At 46.4% G+C, this 20,534-nt stretch overlaps 1 protein-coding gene across 2 annotated transcripts in view; it reads left to right on the top strand.

Moving 5' to 3' along the window:
* DGKG (diacylglycerol kinase gamma) overlaps nucleotides 1-20,534 on the top strand; it is a 210,574-nt gene that overhangs the window by 173,109 nt on the left and 16,931 nt on the right. For both annotated transcript variants that reach the window (XM_070466271.1, XM_070466272.1), the window contains one exon: nucleotides 2,213-2,390. In XM_070466271.1, the coding sequence (XP_070322372.1) occupies nucleotides 2,213-2,390 (178 nt within the window). The remainder of the gene's footprint in view (nucleotides 1-2,212; nucleotides 2,391-20,534) is intronic.

Consider the following 20,534-nt stretch of genomic DNA (forward strand, 5'->3'; position numbering starts at 1 on the left):
TTTAATATAAACTAGATGGACTGGAGGAGGTTTGGGCTGAAAACCAGATGAAATAAGTATAAAACCCTATTTCTAAGTTATTTAAAACACCTACATGAGTTCAGGATGAAGAAGAGCAGGCTGAGAAGTAGATGATGGAATAAGGATCTGAGTGCCTGAAATGACTTCCCATTCAAGGTGAAGTGATTCAGCCGTCATCTAGCTGCTCACAAAAGAGCTAACGCAACTTTGATCGTACTTGACAATAAGGATAATGGTCATGGCGGACATAGTGAGCCCGTACACGGGCTCCCCACATTCTCATTTCCGGGGCATGATAGTATTGGAGGATTCCAGCCCCAGGAAATACTGATGCCTTTGCCACCTGTGCCATCAGATCCTGCCATTGGTGGTGTTTTCAGTGCCAGGACCTTGTAGAGTAGGAGAGTAACAAACCATAGTGTGTGTAGATCAGGGCAAGTCCGTAGGAGGGGCCAGAGGGTTGAGATCACTCACCCAGAGGAGGCACAACTAGATGGTGGTGTGAGAAGGAGGAGAGAGAAAGGAGTGGGTAATACTGAGGCTCCAACTGCCTGCCATCAATCCATGTACTTCTATTTGTAAGTTGTGTGACTTGGGCAAGTTACTTAACCACCTCTGTGTCCTGGTTTCCCCAAATGTAAAATGGGGGTAATCTTAGTAACTATAAGTTATTATGAAGGTAATAACTGAGATGTGTATAAAAGCTTACTGGTCAATGGCAACATTTTAGTATATGTGCACAGGTGATGAAGTGTACATATCATCATGTACCTGGTGGGTGCTCCCATGGAGGAGGAAGGAGGCTCATTCTGACTTCAGAAGGGAGAAAAGGACCAATGGGTGGAAGCAAAAAGGAACAGAAGCATATTCAACATTAAGACCTGTCAAATAATCAGAACTTCCTAATAAAGAAAGGAATTCCCGGTCATCAGAGAAGCCTACTCTATTCCATTTTGTAGCTGGAGAAACAAGTCATGGGGATGACAAGATACCATAAATTAGAAGCTGCAAAGAAATCAGGATGCCCAGATGAATAGCAACACGCCCTCCCTTGGCATTCCTCCTCTTTTGAGAAATCTATGTAAGTTTTGATTTGTAGGTAACCTCAAAGAGAGATTTTTGTTGCATGCTTCTAATTTTTTTCCTGCCTCATAATAAGCAGGATAAAGAGGGCTTTGTAGTCCAGTTCCCCAACTTTGAATCCCTGCTCTGTTATTTATCAACTGTGCAATCTTGGACAACTTAGCTTACCTCTCTGGGTAGTGTTTTATTCTGTAAATGAAGTAAACTACCTCCAGTTCTGAGGAACAAGGATCAGAGCTAATATATATCTTGCTGTGTTGCTGAGCACTACGCCGAGGTAGACTGACTTCTATTAGATACCTGAGACAGACAGATTCAAGCCTTCTGGCCTTTTGTACCTGGCGGGATGCGGGTGATGGAGACTGGATAAAGAAACTCTGCTACATCAGCAAGCGCATATGCCAAAATTGCACTTAAGATAGAGATACAGGAGACAGAAAAAATCTGAAAGCCGGCCAAATCTTAAAGTCTTATACTTCTCACAAGAGGGATTAAATAAGAAGGGGTAAAATGAAACTTTCCTGTCATTTGTTGAGAATCTGCTGTGTTCGAATCTGGACTCCATGTTCCACCATATCTTCACAGTGGTGCAGAAGGGACAGGATTGATGATAATGAAGTTGGACTGGAGCACAGTTTGCAGTTGTCTTCTGAACCAGTCCTTCTAGATCTATAGATCAGTGGTCCCCAACATTTTTGGCACCAAGGACTGGTTTGGTGGAAGACAGTTTTTCCACAGAGGGAGGAGTGGCTTTAGGATGATTCAAGCACATTGCATTGCCGGACACTTTATTTCTGTTATTATTACATCAGCTCCACCTCAGATCATCAGGCATTAGATCCCAGAGGTTGGGGACCCCTGCTAGAAATGGTTCCTGAAGCTTTGTACTGTACCCCCAGAGTTGACAAGGAATCACCACCCTCATCTCACTGCAGTGGATAAAGCATTAGACCTGAGCAACTTTAGCCAAGATTCAGCTTCTGACAGAGACTGGCTGGTGGCTAAGGGCCTGTCACATTCTTGATGAGAGCCCCCACCACACTCACCACGCCTTGAGTTGGGATACAATGAGGACACTAACAGATGACCTTTTTTCTCTGTCCCCCAGTGTGACGGGGTTGGGGTGGACCTGAGCAGCATCTTCCTCGAAGGCATTGCTATTCTCAACATTCCCAGCATGTATGGTGGCACCAATCTCTGGGGAGAAACCAAGAAGAACCGGGCTATGATCCGGGAAAGCAGGAAGGTCGTCACTGACCCCAAGGAACTGAAATTCTGTGTCCAAGGTAAGCCAGTCATGAGAAAAATCATGCTAGGTCAGTGCCCCAGTGGGAGCGGTTTTCCGTGGATCTGTCAGCAAACTGTATTAGGATCTACAGCAGGCCCGAGAAGGTTCTGCAGCCTTACAAGAACCCAGCAATACACTGACTCATCCCTGATGCATCATCATTTATAACCTAATTGAGAAGAGAAAATGTACAGTAAGGGATCCCTAAATGGCAGTCAGTAATCAAAACTTGCGTTTGAAACTCCATTAGTTAGGAGCCAAATGCTACTTTGTGTCAGGATTATCAGTCCTTTAGTAACTAAATCCAGTAGTCAATTCTCAACCTTGATCTTGCTTCATCTGTCAGCAGCATTTGACCCTAACTGATCACTTCTTCCAGGACTCCACACCTTCCTGATTTCCCTCCTTCCCACTGGTTACTTCTCGTTAGTCTCTTTTGCTGATTCCTCGTTTTCTCTCTAACCTCTTGATGCTGGAGGGTCCCTAGGCAGGATCCTCAACCCTCTCCTCTCTCTGTCTGCTCTCACTCCCTTGATGACCTCATTGAGTAGTGAGACTTTATTTAAGTACCACGTGAGGGCAAGTGACTCAGCAAGTCCAAAACTGAACTCCAGCGTCCCTCCCCCAAACATTCTCCACCCACAGCCTTCTCCATCTCAGTTGACGACAACTCCAACCTGCCCATTGCTTAAGCCAAAACACTTGGCAGCATCCTCGATTCCCTTTTATCTCACATTTCATATCCAACCCATCAGAAAATCTGTTAGCTCTACTTTTTAAAAACATCTGAGATTCCCCCACTTCTCACCACTGCGTTCCTACCACCTTGGTCTGAGCCACCACCCTCTGTCCCCTGGGTTCCTGCACATCCTCCCAGCTGAATTCCCTGCTTGTACCTCCACCCTCTACAGTCTGTTCTCACCACCTCATCAGAATGCCCATGGGCAAATATGTCTGACTGTGCCACTCTTCTCAAAATTCTGCAGTGGCTAAGATTAAAAGCTAAAGGTCTTCACGTGGCCTAGAGAACCGTAAATGGTTTGGCCCCTCATTAGGTCTAGACATCTTCTTTTACTCCCCCACACTCCCTCTGCCTCTGCCACCCTGGCACCTTTAACATGGCAGGCCGCTTTCATGAGCTGACTCTTCTTTTTGCCTGGAACAGCTTGGTAGTGTGCCTTAGAAGCCATCAGGTAGGCCATCCTGCCCACCAGGATACAGAACGCAGGTCTCTGAGAATGCCCCTAAAATTACTTTCAGCCCTACACCTTACCAGCCATTTCCACGAACGCAGCGAATGGGACTCAAAGTTCCTGGCATCTCTGACTCCTCTGTGGATTGGACAAACAGGCCTCACTTATCCCCAGGGATCCCCAGTGGACCTGGGGCTGGGGGAGAAGCCATATGTGAGGAGGGCTGTGGCAAAGACCCCCCATTGAGGAGGCAGGAGAATGGATTCAGATCCAAGTGCTGGCATTCACCTACTTGGCACCTCGGGTTTCTATTCTATAAACCCCATATCTGACGTAGAAGTTTTGATGACTGAATGGATGGGATTGACCATTGGTTTCTAAACCACACCTGTCTATAGAAAATGAAGTCCTGGGCCCCAGCCCAGATCTCCCTAATCAATCTCTGGGTTGGTTCCTGGGAATCTGGACCTCCCCAGACGATCTGATGGGCTGCCAGGTTTGCGAAACATTGACATAGACAAGTGTCCCGGAATTGGAGTCTGGGTTCTTTGATGTCCGAGGCTGTTAGTCCTAAGACTGGATGCAATCCCACCAGTAGGAGGAAACAAAACTTGGCTGACCATCCAAGAAAGTGGTTACTGGCTTATTTCAGACCTACTTGTTAGACAGTCAGATTGTTATATTCCAAGGTCATCAAGGCGTCACCATCACACCTGTCCTTTTTAAGAGAGAACTAGGGATTTTTTTTTTTTTCTCTGCTGCCCTCTTAAGTCCCCTTTCCTTCACACAGTAAACTTTTCAATTTGTATAAATTATTAAACTGAGTAATGTGTTCCTCCTTCCTCCCTTGGCAGGGGAAGTTGTGGGTACTAGCAGAGGGTGGGGGAAGCACTGGAGGTTGTAGAAAGTTCCTGCAAACTTTCCCACCCTGGTGCTTTCATCCCAGCCCCCACTCTGGCATCTCAGCAGAACAGAGTCAGGGTAGGATCCCACCACCCATATCAGGCAGGGACTTGGGGACACCATTGCTGAGGGCGTGTTCTGGTTAGAACTCAAGGACAACTGTCAGTTCCTTACATGTCTTACCATTTATCTTCCCCTTCTTCAAGCAAGAATAATGTCTGCTGATCGCTCATGACCATCATGTACAGGAACTCTCTTCCTCAAATCCCCCTTTCTCACCCCAAGAATATGCTTTCAGAGCTAAAAATGAAGCTACTTCCTGTTCTTTAGATGAGGACTTGAGCTGATCAGAGCAGAGGCTAAGGAGGGAGCCTTGGCTTCTTAGCTTTGCAGAGAACCAACCAACAGTGAGCTCTCTTAAAGGGCCATAATCTCCTTTAAGATGAGATGTTAATGAGGAAAAGCTAAGAGGTGACCCATTTTAGTGGAAACGCATTGGCCTGGTAGGCAAGAATTCTGGGTTCTTGTACAGGTTCCCATAGCACACAGGTTCCTTACAGAGCTGCAGAATTATGGCGTGGCCAGGTTTTGGTCTAATGGATTCCTTGAACAGAATTATATGGCAGGTTTGTTTCTTCAGTGTGTTTTGTCTCACAGCTTACAGGCCAGTGGCTGAGAAGGTAGGGATCTCTCTCTCTGCATGTTCATCATTTGTTGGGATTTGTTACTCTTTGGCAATTTTACTGGGCTTGAGGGTCAGGGAAGAGACAGGAGAAATTAGTGGGAGGGAAGGGGTTTATCATAGGAAATGTTAAAGGAAATGAGGACAGAAAAGGTTACTGTCAAATCTCATCATGGGTCAGTCTTTCTTCTAGGAAAAGCAATCCAAAAAAGATCAATCAGGATTAACATGGAGACTTCACTAGTGGTCCAGTGATTAAGATTTTATGTTTCCAGTGCAGGGGTTTCAGGTTTGATCCCTGGTCGGGGAACTAAGATCACACATGCCAGGCAGTGCGGCCCCCCCAAAAATGTTTTTTAATTAAAAAAATTTAAAAAGATTAGCATGGAATGAGTTCTATACAACCATTGGCTGATTAGAAAGCAAGAAGTGGTCCTGGGAAAAGCACCAAGCTTGAAGTTGAATGACCTGGGTTTAAATTTAGGCTTTATACTTTATAATCTTATAAACCTTGGAAAATCACCCAACCTTTCTGAGACTCAACTTCCTCATCTGTAAAATTGGCATAATAATATCTAGCTTGTTATCATGATGGATGTCAGAGTACCTGGAACATAGTATATCCTCAAACTGTAAGAAAATTTTCTCTTCACCTTTAATGCTGCTTTATATTGGTGCTAACAGCCAAATTTCTGATTTTGAAGTTCTTATCTCTAGCCTTGCCGCCTACCCACACTGTCACTAAGAAACAGCAGAGATCCTGCCAAACTCCAGCAGCCCCTTTGCCCTAGCACATTAAACTCATACTATCAATTGTACCTACTGCCTCTTTTCTAGACCTTTCAAGGATGGAAGCTAGATGATTTTAATTTTTGTATCCCCAGTGCCTGACCCAATGTAGTTAGTCAAAACAACAACAACAAAAAAAAGTTGTTGAATAATTGAGCAGTCCACAGCATTCATTCTTTTTAGTTTTTGTAATACCAATAAGAATAGTGACAGATAGTATTTTGTAGTCAGTTTTGCATATATTGACTTAATCTAGTCCTAACCAGAAACCCATGAGTAAGGGTATACCCACTGCCCACCATGTCACTGTTTTCATAGTTGGGAAAAACAGAGGCCCAGAGAACTGGCAGGACTTACACAATTTATGTCTAGTGGTTGCAGCAGAACCAAGTCCATGATTCCTGGCCTGGCCCCAGGTGGTTAGTGTCCACCTAGAACATTTATATGAGAACCTACTATGTGTATTGCACAAGCCAGACCCTCAGGAAACAGGAAGTATTTATGATCCAGTCCAAACAAACACTTGGTTGAAATTCTGCTCCTCCTGCAAGACCTACCCCAAGGGCCATCTGCTTCCTGGAGCCTATAGTGGTACCTCTGGAAGTGAATCTGGCCTCTGAATTCCTAGAACACTTAATTTTGCCTTCTGTCTTGACAGTACACTGGTTATGGGTAGCCTTTTCTCATAGGCATGTGTATCCTCATCATATCTTTCTCTTGCCATTACCTGGAAAATAGGGAGCATGTGTTCTTCACCTTTGTGTCCCCTTCAAAGACTAACATCCTACCTGACCCATTTCTACAGAAATGCTTATCAGAAGGAGGGAGAGAGAGAGAAAGGAATCTTGCCTTTGGTCTATGAGCACAGTGGGCAGTAGATTCTGGAGCTGGACAGGAACACACCCTCAGTGAAAAATGTTGGAGAAAAAAATATTTTATAAACTGTTCAATGCAACTATTTGTGTAACTGAGAATTTCATTTTATGAAACCATTAGAAACTCACTTGATAAGTAAGATATGCCTGAAAAAGTAAAAGTGAAGTCGCTCAGTCATGTCCAACTCTTTGCAACGCCATGGTCTGTAGCCCACCAGACTCCTCTGTCCATGGGATTTTCCAAGCAAGAATACTGGAGAGGGTTGCCATTTCCGTCTCCAGAGGATCTTCCCGACCCATAGCCTAGAGGACTTATAGCTGAGGGTCAGTGTAGAGTAACAGCCTAACCATTTAACTAGAGGTTGAAAGACCCAGGCCTCCCCACCACCAGCCATGTGACAGTGGTTGAGTCACTGAACCTCTCCAAGCCTCCATGTCAACCCTTGCAAAATGGAACCTGTTATAATCTCTGTCCCTCAGCATAGCCACCTTGTTTTGAGGGTTAAATGAAATCATCCACTTAGAACACTTATCAGAAATGCCTGGAACATGGTAAGCACTTGATCAATAGTGATCAGAAGAATTAAGTGATAAGTATTTAGTATGTAAGAAAATGACCACATTTAGAATTTCACTCTCTTGATCTCTGCTTCAGGAATTTGGTCTAGAGCAACCCATAACTCTAACAAGGGTTACTTGTTGGCACTGTGCCTAATGTGTTTGACTGTTGCTGCCAGTGTGGGGGTTCCACCTGAGCAGGTTGTCTGCTGAAACAAGGTAAGGGGAACAGCACCAAATCTTAAAGAACCAAGGGTGTGCACAGCACAAGATTACATCAGTCCCCATCAGGCCAGAGGCTAGGGAGTAAAACCCTGGAAGCTCTGCCACTGCTTCTCTCTGGCAGCACCCTGGATGTGAATGCAGAGACTTCCTACACATATTCTCAGACTCTTCTCTGAGCTTCATATCTGTTCCCATCCAGCCTTCAGTCTGGAGCCAGTAGCAGCCTTAAGGCTATGTCAGCCACACCTGGCCCCTCTGGTTATTCGATATTAAGGTCACCTTCCCCTCAGTGATTTCTTAGTCAATCCCATTTGAACTGCCACCAGAGCATCCTAGACAAGTTTCTAAGCAGTGAGAGCATAAATCTGCCTGGAGTCTCATTAGGTAGTAACTTTTGCAATTCCTGGTAAAGACAGGGAGACAGACACCGTTGGTAGGATATACAGTTTGAGTCAGTTTCCCAGCAGCAGGGACAGGGTTTCTGTCATTTATTCAACACACACCTACGAAGCACCGACCAAATGCCAGGCACAGTGACGAGCAAAACCAGGCCTAATGCCTGCAGCCTTTAGGGAGTGCGGGAGCCAGGCCTCAGTAAAACAGCCCCACTGATAGGCGTGTAATTAGAATCTGTCATAAGTGCTAAGAAGGAATATCATGGCTACGCAGTACGCCAGTTGGCCAGCCGGGTGTGGCTACAGATATGCTTCACTAGGCTGGTACTCAAACCGACTAGCAGGCACTCACATAGGCAGCCTCCTGGCAAAAGCATTTAGTCATCAAATGTGCCTCCCAGATGCCCAGGTCTTGCCTGGGAAGAGGAAAACCCGCCACCTCACAGTCAGTTGACACCACTATGCAGGCACAGGTAGTTCAGTCTGCCCATATATCTGTGCCCGTGTAGATCTTCACTAGTTGTATGGGTCACACCCTGAATCCCAAAACAAGGGAAAGGGACCCCAACCAGACATCATATCCACCATCCCAGGTTGGGAGCCACAGTTCAGTGAGATAACAGGATAATCATGAGCACATGAGCTCATTGCTTCTCAGGGCTCCCTCTTCACTTGTATGAAATCAGAACAGAAAGTGGCCAGTTGGGTTCAAGAGCTGTCCAGGGCTGTAGGTTCCCAATTTTCGTATTTGGTGGAGACCTGACCAGAAAGACAGTCATAGTGAGCAATCACCAGTCTCTTACTGCTCATTCAAGTTGAAAATAGAAATATTCCTAAAAAGCATGCATTCCTAAAAAGCATTGCAGAGGTCTCTCTGGCCAAGGTCTCACCTCGGGGCTGAGACAGAGCAAGGAGAGTGACCCCCTAAGAGCCTGGGGATACTTAGATGTGCACTGGGATGTCCCTCAGTGCTGGGAAGTAACCATGGCAACATACTAGTCGTTCCTTGTCACAGTGCAGGCCTACAGAGTGACCCTGCTCTGCTTTCCACAGAAAATCAGCTTTGTCATTCAGTCCTTCAGGCACCCACATTGGCATCAACAAACCCCAAGGCATTCTCTTCCCCCTCTTTACACATCTTCCCTCCTCTCCTATAGCCCACTACCCACCCCCACGTTCCCTGCCTTGATAGCATCATGTCCCCAAGGTAAGGACCTAGAGTCAAGCATTTCCCCTATGGTGACTCATGAAACTGTCCTGTAATAATTAACTCAGATGGTGTCTCTCCCACCCAACTGTGAGCTCACAGTTCTAGATGTCATAGTTCTTTCTACATGCCTATGCCTGGCATGGTCTCTGAGACTTCGAAAGAGCTAATTAACGTTGGTTGACCAGAAGCTCCCAGGGTCAGGAGCACCTGGAGTGGTAAGATAGGGAATTGTGTTTGATGGGATGGAACATGTGTGTATGTGTGATGCTCGTGAGCAGTGTTCCAGGGCCCCTGTGCTGGCATCAGCCCATACAGGAGGCCAGGAGGTCCCCTCCCATCCTTACTGGTCCTTTCTCCGAGCACCTGTGTATTCCCAGCTGCCTCTATGTTGCACAGTCCCTCTGCTCCTGTCAAGGCTGCCTGCTGGACTCTGCGTGTTATCCAGGTGTGTTTTCACAGCTTCCAAATAAAAGCCACACAGCCTGATTCTCAGATGCCCCTAGAAGCTATAATGTTTCCTATGTAGTATTGAAATCTGAGAATCACAGGTCTCTTTAGAAATTTAGAGGTCCTTTCTTATAGATAAGGAGAGTGAGAACCAGCAAGATGAAGTGGCTGGCTTGACCAAACCTGGATTGAAATGCCGGTCTTTTAGTTCACACAGGCCTGCTCTCTGTGCACTAGAGCAGAGGTTGGCAAATTTCTCCTATAAAGGACCACATAGTAACTATTAAAATAGTTAGGCCTTGTGGGCCATACCATCTCAGGTACAACGGCTTTCCTCCAACCACTTAGCATGAAAGTGGTCATAGACAACACGCAGGCGAATGGGCATGGCTGGGTTCCAGTCCAACTTTATTTACACAAACAAGCAGCAGGCTGGGGCTGGCCCTCCAGATGTGGTTTGCCCAGCCCTGCACTGGGACCTCGTGTGGTCCACAGCCAGCATCAAAGGCATCACCTGAGAGTGTCAGAATATAGGCCAGACCTCCTGAAGCCAAATCTGCCCATCAGCAAGATCCCCTGGTGGTGTATGCTTGCTCCAGATTGAGAAGTACTGCACTGGTGGGGCTGGCTGCCCCCGCTGAGAATGCCAAGAAGAAATTTCCAGATTAGAAAAGTGAGGCCCAGGGAGGTTAATTGACCCATCCAGGGTGACACAAGTTGGTGGACCTGGGACTAGAGCCCAAGTTGTAGTTTTTCAAACATGGAATTGCTACTACACACACCAGAGAACCCATCCCATCCTCCCCATTTCTGCCTGTCCCTGACCCAACCCGCATTTACTAGAAATTCTAGTGAAGCAATTCCTCATTCTTTCCCAGTTGACTTGTGAATCAAGAGAACTCTGCCTCTAGCTGTGTCTCCTCCCACCCACTCCCTGCCAAGACTGGGAGGGGCAGGGAGGCAGAATTGGGCCTCCAGAGGCTGTTCCCCTTCTGCAGAGGGAAACTTGCTCACACAGGTTCAAGTTGGAGTTAAACTCCAACTGAATTCCTGCCTTTGGAGATTTGCTGCTCAAAATAGAACGAAAGAACCTTTCATTTTTCACTTGCAGAAGAAAATTCTAGACCGGCTCTCTGGCAGGCCTAGACATTGTAGATTTTTCCCTCTTCTGCTTGCCCCATCTTGACCCACATACCAGCTTCTGTTCCCCTGTAGCAGCTTTAATACCTGGCAGCTCCCAAGACCCAACCCACAGCAAGACTCCATGCTGGCCACGCGCTTTGCATAACCTATGCTTCTTGATCTGTGTCTAAGGCATGTGAGAAGTGCTTTATCTTCTTAATTAATCAATAAAAATGTATTGGGCTGTTATTTACTGAACACATACTTACAGGCCAAGCTGTTGGCTATTTAATTTCTTAATCCATTTAATGGCTGAGGCTAATGAGGTTAAGTGACTGTCCCCAAGAATGAAGACAATACCCAACAGAATCAGATGCCAACCTGCCTTCAAGTACTGAATGCTCCAGATGCTGTAGAGGGTGTCAGCATGATGATGTGGACCTGACCTCCAATACTTCCCAATCTCATGTTAAAAATACATATAGAACCACCAAGTTACCACTGGCATGATAGGCCGGAACAGTATCACTGGAGTGGGGGTGGGTAAGAATAGGAGGGACATTCCTTAGGAACTCAGTCCCCAGCTGCCCAGCACTGTGCCAGGGACCTTGGAGGCAATCAATAAATATTTGATGAAGGACTGAATGAATGAACGAATGAACAAGGTAGAATGTATATGTGCCAATACTTCAAGCTGGAATGGATTTGAAAAGTTGGAATAAGAGAAGAGGCACATGGGCTAGGGCATTAGCACCTAGAAATAGCAAAGGGAAGACTGGTAAAGGCCTTTGAGTAATATGCCCTTGAGTATGTGATCCTTTGACTAACAGGAAGAGATGAAGCATTCTAAGCCAGGAGCAATAGAATGACAGAGCAGCAGGAAGAGATGAAGCATTCTAAGCCAGGAGCAATAGAATGACAGCAGCACACAGTATGTATTGGAAGAAAGGGAAAGGAACTGGCAGCAAGAGGTCCAGTTAGGAGGCTGGTGCAGAGTACAGGCTCACAGGTCTAAGGCCTTGAATGAGAGTCAGTGGCACAAGAGGAAGAATGGATAAAAGTCAACAGGAATTGGGAGACAAACAAAGGGAACACTACCCAACAGAGTCCCAGCTTCCTCTGCCCACAAGCTCAGCCTTCTCCTGTCTGCCTCCACTTCAGAGCCCTCCCCATTCCCAGTGGCTGCTGTTGGTAGAATGGATGTCTTAAGTAGGGCCCTGTGTCTTCCACCTGCAGCCAGCACCCACTTCTTCCCATTTTCAGGACAGTTCATCCAACACTTGTTAAATACCTACTTGAAATTAGCACTCAATGCTGCTAGAAATATTTTGCATTCATCATCTCGTTTTAATCCCTTACAGCATCCCTGAGAGACACTTTATAATTAGAAAAATGAGGCTCAGGAAGATTAATTGACCTGTCTGAGGCCACACTAATTGATGAATCTGGAACTAGAGCCACGTCCAAGTATACCAAACCTGGCATTCTCTCCTCCCATGCCACAGTACCCTCCCCCACCACCTGCATTTCTGGTTGGTCTAGGGCTTCCCTGGTGGCTCAGAGGTTAAAGTGTCTGCCTGTAGTGCGGGAGACCTGGGTTCGATCCCTGGGTCAGGAAGATCCCCTGGAGAAGGAAATGGCAACCCACTCCAGTATTCTTGCCTGGAGAATCCCATGGACGGAGGAGCCTGGTAGGCTGCAGTCCATGGGGTCGCAAAGAGTCGGAGACGACTGAGCGACTTCACTTTCACTTGACCCAACAACCAGAGAGTCACAACTCTCCTCTAGCTTTGCTCTTCTGGGTATGTGCATCCCTCTGAGCTGTGATTAGTTCAGTAGGTGTTCGTTCTCTGTAATGTACCTTGTGTGTGTCATGCCTGAGACTCGGGCTTGAGTTGAACTGGAAAATCTCACCACTAACTGATTTATTCTATTACAGACACTGATTGTGGAGTTGAAGCTTCTTGAGCTCAGTAGGCATAGTAATGCCAGGTCACACACCAGTTGGGATTTCAGCTTCGGCATTCCGTTTAACAAGATTGTGTTGCCAAGAGATCTCCCCCGAGAGCAGCCAGGGAGAGGCTTACCCCACTACACGCCCCTTTCCCTGCCCTCAGACACTCCAGCCTGCCAAGACATTTGGTCTCTGCTTTGTATCCTTTATTTAGAAGCTTGTTTTTTATGTCAGACAGGCCTTGGTTTGAATTCCAGCTTTACCATATGCCAGCTCTGTGACATTACGTGAGTTTTTCAACCTCTCTGAGCCTCAAGATTTTTTTTTTTTTTTTTATGTTGGGATAATAGTTTCTACCCAACAGAGCTGCCACAAGGATTAAAAACAGTAACATTTATAAAGCTCTAGGCCTGCTTTAGAGTCTGTACCCAGTACTGGTCCTTTTCTTCCTGTTGTCATTGGAAGCACCAGCTCAAGATTCCTTTAGTTCCACTGCCTCCCAAGCCTTAAAAGACATTCTCACTCTTGGTCTTTCTTGCAGCCATGATGTCAGGCCCTCACCTCAGAGCCACTTGGGGAGACCCTTTCTTCTGGAGAAATCTCCCACCATACAACTCCACCAGCACGCTGCCCTCCCCTTCTGAAGCACCTGCCCTGAGGCATGGAGGGGATAAGGAGCCCCCCTCCCCCAATGTGCAGAGCCTTCACCAGAGCCCAGCCAAACCCGAGAGGGGAGCGCCACACAGAATGGAGGTTCTGTCCCTTCCTCTTTCCTCTGCACCCCACCACACAAACAGGCTCTTAGGAACCAGTGACAAAGGCCATTGTGAATCCACACTCGCTCTTCCTCGTCTCCGTGTAGAGCTACACAGAATGTTCTGTCTTATGCACAGTGTGAGAAATGGCAAGGCCTGCGGCCAGCCGGTTCTTGACCCAGCCGGGCAGAAACCCCAGCCTCCACCTTTGTTAGACGAGCTCAAACTCTCAGGATAAAATGCCCTTGCCCCTGATCAAGGGAACAGAGGCCCAGAGGAGAAAAGTGACTGGCCCAAGGTCACACAACTAGACTGCCAGAGCAGAGGCAGAAACCCAGCCCTGCCTGCGGGGCTGACACATCTCCTCTCCCTTCCACCTTGCAGCCTTTCTGCTCCTTGGAAAGCAGTGGCTCTGGGAGGCTTTTCCCTCCAGTTTCCATCTGGGTTATACACAGTCCAAGACCATTCAATATCCTCTGGCCACTTTTACGCCCTGATGGTGCTTTACGGACCGCTGGGAGTGGAAGACAGCTGCCAGCCAGTGTGACAAGGGCATCAAGGAAATGCCCATCAGGAGGGGTGCATGGCTGGACCAGGCGTGACAGAGTCATGACTGAAAGGCTCCGCACCCCATTGCTCAGCCCAGAAACAAGGGACAGTCACCTGGACTGTTGTGAAGTTGTATCTCACACATACTTGTGCATATGCACAGGAGAGGGACAGGAACTAAGACACTCATTTACAAGTAAAAACCTGCCTGTCTTAAAGTAAAAGAAGTTGAAAAGGGGATGCTTCTCTTGCCAGAAGGACAGTCACCCTAAAATCTCAAGGTCACAGTATTTCTGCGCCTCCCTCCCTCAGCACCTTCTCCTTTTCCTACCCTCCCACCTCCTCCTCCGCCATCTCTTCTTCCCCCTCCAGTCTCCTCCTCTGGCTCCCCTCCTCCCCCTCCATCTCCTCCTCCTGCGCTGTCTTCTCTGGATTACATTAATTACCATCTGCAAAAGGCCACACACTTACTATGTAGCAAAGGCAGTTTCCTGAGGACATCCATTTCCAAAGAAACCTAAAATCACAGGATTGGGCCCCTGTTTTTTGAGGGCCTTTTTCGTGCTCTCTCTGCAGGCCCTGGATGGCATCACTTCTAAACCTTACAGCAATCCTGCCAGAGTGGTTATTAGATCTACATTTTCCTGATAAAAAGACTCGGAGGAGCTAAGTGACTTATCCCAAAGTAATAGAACTAGTGAGTGCCAAGTCTGTCTAAAGCCCTTGCTCTGTGCATCACACTTCTGGCGCAGCGGCATGTTCTTCACACTGGGTTTACAGAAGGCCAGGGGATGACATGACATAATGTCACTCAGTCGTGTCCGACTCTTATGACTCCATGAACTATAGCCCACCAGGCTCTTCTGTCCATGGGATTCTCCAGGCAAGAATACCCAAGTGGGTTGCCATTCCCTTCTCTAGGCCAAGGGGTGAGCCCCTTACCTATTCTATTTGCCGGCAGGGGGCCCTTTATGCCAGGTCTGGCTTAGAATCTCTAGGGAAAGCACAGGTCACAGATTACCCTTCAGATAAATTGGGATACCTGAGGCCTGGTGCTGTGAAAGACCAAGGGGGAACATGGCAGGTAACCGACAGCCTTCTTTACTTACTCACCTTCGCATGCCCAGGGAAGCCCCAAAGTCCCCTCCATCTCCGTCTCCCCACCCCCAGCCCATTTTCAGGCCGCCATGCTTCAAAGCCAGCTTTGAAGCTCTCTAGCTGGGAGCAGCCTTTCATCTTCACAGACCAGACCCAGTGGGCAGCTTAGGTGGGCTGGGCCATGCCCAGCCATGTGGGACTCAGCGTCCCTGAGCTTCCCAGGGTATGTGGCCTATCTCCACGGAAATTTGGTGGCAGGAGGGGAGCCCAAGGTGACCCCTGACACAGTCTTGGGGGGTCGAGCTTGCCAGCTACCACTCACCTTCTAGACGGTGGGGGCTGAACTGCAAGGCAGGTTCATCCCTTCTTTCTGAGGAGAGTGAGAAGATGGTACACCCGCCCTCCCGCTGCACATCAGCTTCTCAGTAACCCAGTGATAAGGGACATTTCTAGTTGCTGTTTTACTGCACACCTTCACATTCTTTCTTTCTCTAGTCTTCAAAATAACCCACGATGCAGGTTTTATTATTGTCCCTCTCATGGGCAGGGACATCGTGGGGGGAATTTTGTTCATATGTTGAAGCCCCAATTCCCAGTACCCTGGAACATGGTTGTATTTGGAGATAGTTGTATTTGGAGGTGATTCAGTTTAAATGGGCAGTTAGGGCCCTACTTCCATCTGATTGGTGTCCTTATAAGAAGAGGACATTTGGGCACAGAGAGGGGTGCACAGAGGAAGGGCCATGTGAAGAGGCAGCTGGGGGTGGGGCTGGCCATCTGCAAATCAGGGACAGGGGCTCCAGAAGAAGCCAACCTGGCAAGGTGCAAGGTGTAACTTGACCTTGACCTTCCAGCCTCCAGAACCATGAAAGAATAGGTGTGTGTATTTTAAGCCATTCAGCCTGTGGCACCCCAAGCAAAAGAACAGACTCAGAAAACAAACACCCTGCCTGTATGGACACAGCCATCAAGCTGTTAGCGCCAAACTCAAGAATTTGTGCAGGCTGTCTCAGCCTTCTTCCTTTATCCTGTGACTCCATATTTGTCTGTCAGAGGCCAGGTATGTAGTAGTGACACATTTTTGCATTTTGAATTGATCATACACACAGACCTGTCAGTCAGAGCTTCAGATCAGCATCAGCTGATGAATGTTACCCACTGAATTGATCCTTGTCCATCCTTACTTTGGGCTGGAATCCTAACACCTCAGTCAACCTGTGCTGCTGTAACCTACATAAGGGGGCAGAGCCCACAAGTTTTATTACATCACACAGCCACCATAGGGTATGGGCAGCCTTCCTCACCACTGGGATGGGATGTTTCAGAAACTCTCTGGGTGCCATCACATACTCAGAGTTTCAGCACCTCCATTGAGGGTTGCTTAATTCCCAGGGTGGTCCATGGCAGTCCTCAGACCTTTGTGCTGATGGAAGGGGGAAGTGGGTTGGCAGTGAGATTGACAGCAGCAAGGCATCCTGCTAAGCCTTGCTAGATCTCCTATGATTCTCCAGGGCCCCACAGGCAAGGAGCCCAAATCATGACTCTCACATATCCCTCACATCTTAAAGGACTGAATTTTCATTAGTGTGAACCAGCAGCCAAGATGAGAATGAACATAAAAATTGTTCACTAAAGAAGAGAGGTGAAAACCAGACTGGGTCATCACTGTATGCAGATTAAATGGGTTAATGCATGGAGAGCATGTTACCCAGTTTCCATCTAGGCAAGCTGTTTTATCATTATTAATCGTCATCATTTTCCTCTTTCAAGCTAAACCTGTCAAAGTCTTTGGCACCAAAGCATGTCTCTTATTCAATTTATTCAACAAGCACTTAGTGGGGGCCTTCTGTATGCCGAGGCCTGGGCAGGTTGCTAAGGATTCAAAGATAAAATGAGAATATTATCTCCCAGCCTTCATCTCTTAGTGGGGTTGGGAGAGTGATGTGTACAGAGACAGGTGTCATTGGGTGAGATCCACTGAACACAGGAGAGGGAAAAAGGCATACTGCCTAGGGTAATGCAGGAGGGTGAGTATGTGTTCTCCAGGCAGAGGCATTTCTGTGCTGGGAACAGGGATAGATAGCGAGTGACCACTGAGAACTAAGACGTTGTCCCTTGGGCTTCCAGAGAGTTTGAAGAGGGAAGACGTGCCCCTTAAATATGAGCAGTCTGCTAGCATCTGCCTGTCAGTACTGAGCTCCAGCCCCTCCTCCCACCTGCGGGCAGGTCTTTAGAAAAGCAAACTGGGACTGTTGAGACCGAAGAAGTGGGAAAAGGAGCAGTCAGGGAAGAGTTTAAAGGAGGAAAAACAGCTGGAGCAGGACTCCCAGTTCAGCTAACGCTCAACTGGAATTATGGCATTTGTGTGGACGTGTGAAACCATGAGGAACCCTACAGATTGTTAAATGTGTTTTATCCTGAATATGTGGACTTATCCTGAACGTGTTTATCCTGAATGTGTGGACTTTTGTACACAGCTCTGAGGTAGACAGAATTGGGAGTTCGGAGGGTGGATGTGACATAAAGGAAAGCAAAACTGATAATATTTTTGGAGCCCACTCTGTGCCTGGCGCTTTCATATACACCCCTGCCATTGAATCTCATAACCACTCTTTGAGGTCAGTATTATTATTCCTAACTTCTCCTTTTCAGAGTGAGGAAGCTGTGGATCAAAGCAGTCAGGAAGTAACTTGTTTACATTTTTCTTCACGCCAGCTCCTGCGTATGTTTGGGGCAGTTTTATTGCCTGAGGCTCAAGTCCTCCAACTTGAGTGTGCCTCAGACTCTTCCAGAGGGCTTGTTAGAACACAGACCGACCGGCCCAGCCCCTTGAGTTTCTGATTTGGTCGGTCTGGGTGAGGCCTGAGGATTTCCGCTTCTAACAAGTTTCCAGATGAGGCTGGTGCTGCCGCTCGGCCTCCCCTGGAAACAGCCACATTCTGAGAATCACTGGCCCATTGGGAATGATCTACCCGGCAACCTGGCCCAGGGGTTCCTAAACTGTTTGCATTTTGGAATCACCTGAGGATCTTTAAAAGGAAATACTGATGCCTTGCTCCAGGCTCACACTTCATTTTTCATTGAAGTTTAGTTGATTCACCATGTTTCAGGTATACAGCAAAGTGATTCAGTTATTCATTACATGTATATATATATATTATATATTATATATATATTTTTTTTTTCAGATTCTTTTCCATTAGAGGTTATTACAAGATACTAAATATAGTTCCCTGTGCTATACAGTAGGAGGTCCACATGTTTTGATTTAACTGGTATAGGGGCAACCTAGGCATCATTATTTTTAAATACCACCCCCCTGCCAGGTAATTCTCACATGCAGCAAAGTTGAGGAGCCACTGACCTAGCCTCTTTTCTCCTTGACTCTGATCTCCATCAAAACCCTTTCCCTCGGCTGCCACCACTGGGGCCACAGGTACAATGTGTCATACTAGCGCCACTTGCAACACAGCTTCCCAGCCGTCTTAGAACACGTGCCCCTGGAACTCATCCAGTCTCTTACTTGCCTTTTTCCTTTTTGCCTAGTCCATTGTCTCCTTCTCTGTTCAACGTAAATCTAATTACTGCAGCAATACAGCACCCTGTTCTTCCTTTGATGTCTACCTCGGAAAATCTGAGGAGGAATATCTAAATCTGACTGCAGGCATGGAAGTCCAGGAGGCTTCTCGAAGTTGATGGCATTCAAGCCAAGTTTGGATGGACAAGTAAAAATGAAAGAGGGTGTTTCAAGCAGGGATATGGCAGAGGTAGAAGCATAGAAGAGAGGGAAACAGTAGGGTTTATGGGGGAGCTTCATGTTGTTGTGTGTGTGTGGAGCAGGAACTTGCCCTACAATGTCAGGAAAACACTGAAGAGGCAGCCTTTTGCCGGATGGGGGTGGGTCTTGGGCATCAAGTAAGGAAACTTACATCTTTCCAAGTATAAATGGCAGTTGATAGGCATTTAAAAATGACTTTTAAATTGAAATAGTAATACATACTTAGAAAATGCAGAATAACCAGGAAAGCATCAAGCAGAAAATAATCACTTTTAATCTAATGACCCAGAACTCACAACTGTTATGATTTGGGGGGAATTTGTTTTCTTCTATGCACGTTCTTATATAGTTGAGAACATGCTGTAGAAGTTTACATTCTGCCTTCACACTTAAAATTATAGTATATACATATTTAGTGTTATATAAATCTATAAACATTATAATTGTGTAAAGTTCTATAGTATGATACCATATAATTTAACCATTTTCATAAACATAGAAATGGGAGAGGGAGAAGTTTCACTGTAATAAATGATGCCACAATATTCATAGCTGTATGGACTTAGGTTTTGTCAATGTTCTTGTGATCAGTATCAAGAAAGAAATGAATCAACAGTATGAAAGTTTTAGACTCATTACCAAACTTCTACAAACTTTTCTTCCAGTTTATACTCTGATCATAGGTGTCAAAGAATGCAGATTTCATCTTTCGTTCCCAGTACCTGGTATCATGGCTGGTGCCCCTGAAGAGTTTTTGCCATGGGTGTGACATGAGCAGCTGTGCGTTTATAAAATCCTATACTGGAGGCTGAATCAGATGCGCCAGGTTGGAACAACTGTGGCTGCCCATGCTGTTCCATCTTTGCTTCCACTTTCTCCTAATCCCATGTTCCCATTCTTTATCTTTATTCTTTCTTGGAGAGCATATGGTAAGCGTTTGCTTCACATAGAGCTGGGCATAATGCTTTGTCACCAAGAAAAGTCCTGAAAGACCTAGCTCTATGGTTACAACAAGTTGGTGCCCAGCCCAGAGACCCTCTTTTGATAGTTTTATAGAAAAACAAATCTCTAAATAGTAATTCTAATTAGATAGAAATACCTTTTTATATTTTCCAGTGACACTGCCAAGTGAGTTTATTGCTAAATTAGTTTCCTTGTGCGTCCAGTGACTATCCAGTCCTACACATAATCATCCCATTCCCTGAAATGTCCTTCTTTCTTCTTAACCCAGCAAATTATCTTGACATTCATCCTTCAAGACCTTCCTTAAAGTCTGTGGAACCTTCCTTCCATACCTTGCCCAGAAGGCATCCTTCTTCCTATAGTTTACTCACAACATTTTCTATACCTAACACTTTCTCCCTCTTGGCTCAGAATCCTTGAAGAGCAGAACATTTTGTATTCCCAGTTCTTAACACAGTGTCTGGCACATGGTTGTCACTCAGTAACTGTTAAACGAGTGAATTAATGCATTCCTGTTTTGCTAAGGTACACAGACATTCCATCTTAAATATGAGTGACTTGATGAGAATAGAAACAATATAGAGATGATATGAATTGCTAAAAACCACTCTTTGAATCATTTGTACCTGAGGTAAAACAGGGGGCT

Source organism: Odocoileus virginianus, chromosome 4 (assembly GCF_023699985.2).
Source record: "Odocoileus virginianus isolate 20LAN1187 ecotype Illinois chromosome 4, Ovbor_1.2, whole genome shotgun sequence".
Lineage (NCBI taxonomy): Eukaryota > Metazoa > Chordata > Mammalia > Artiodactyla > Cervidae > Odocoileus > Odocoileus virginianus.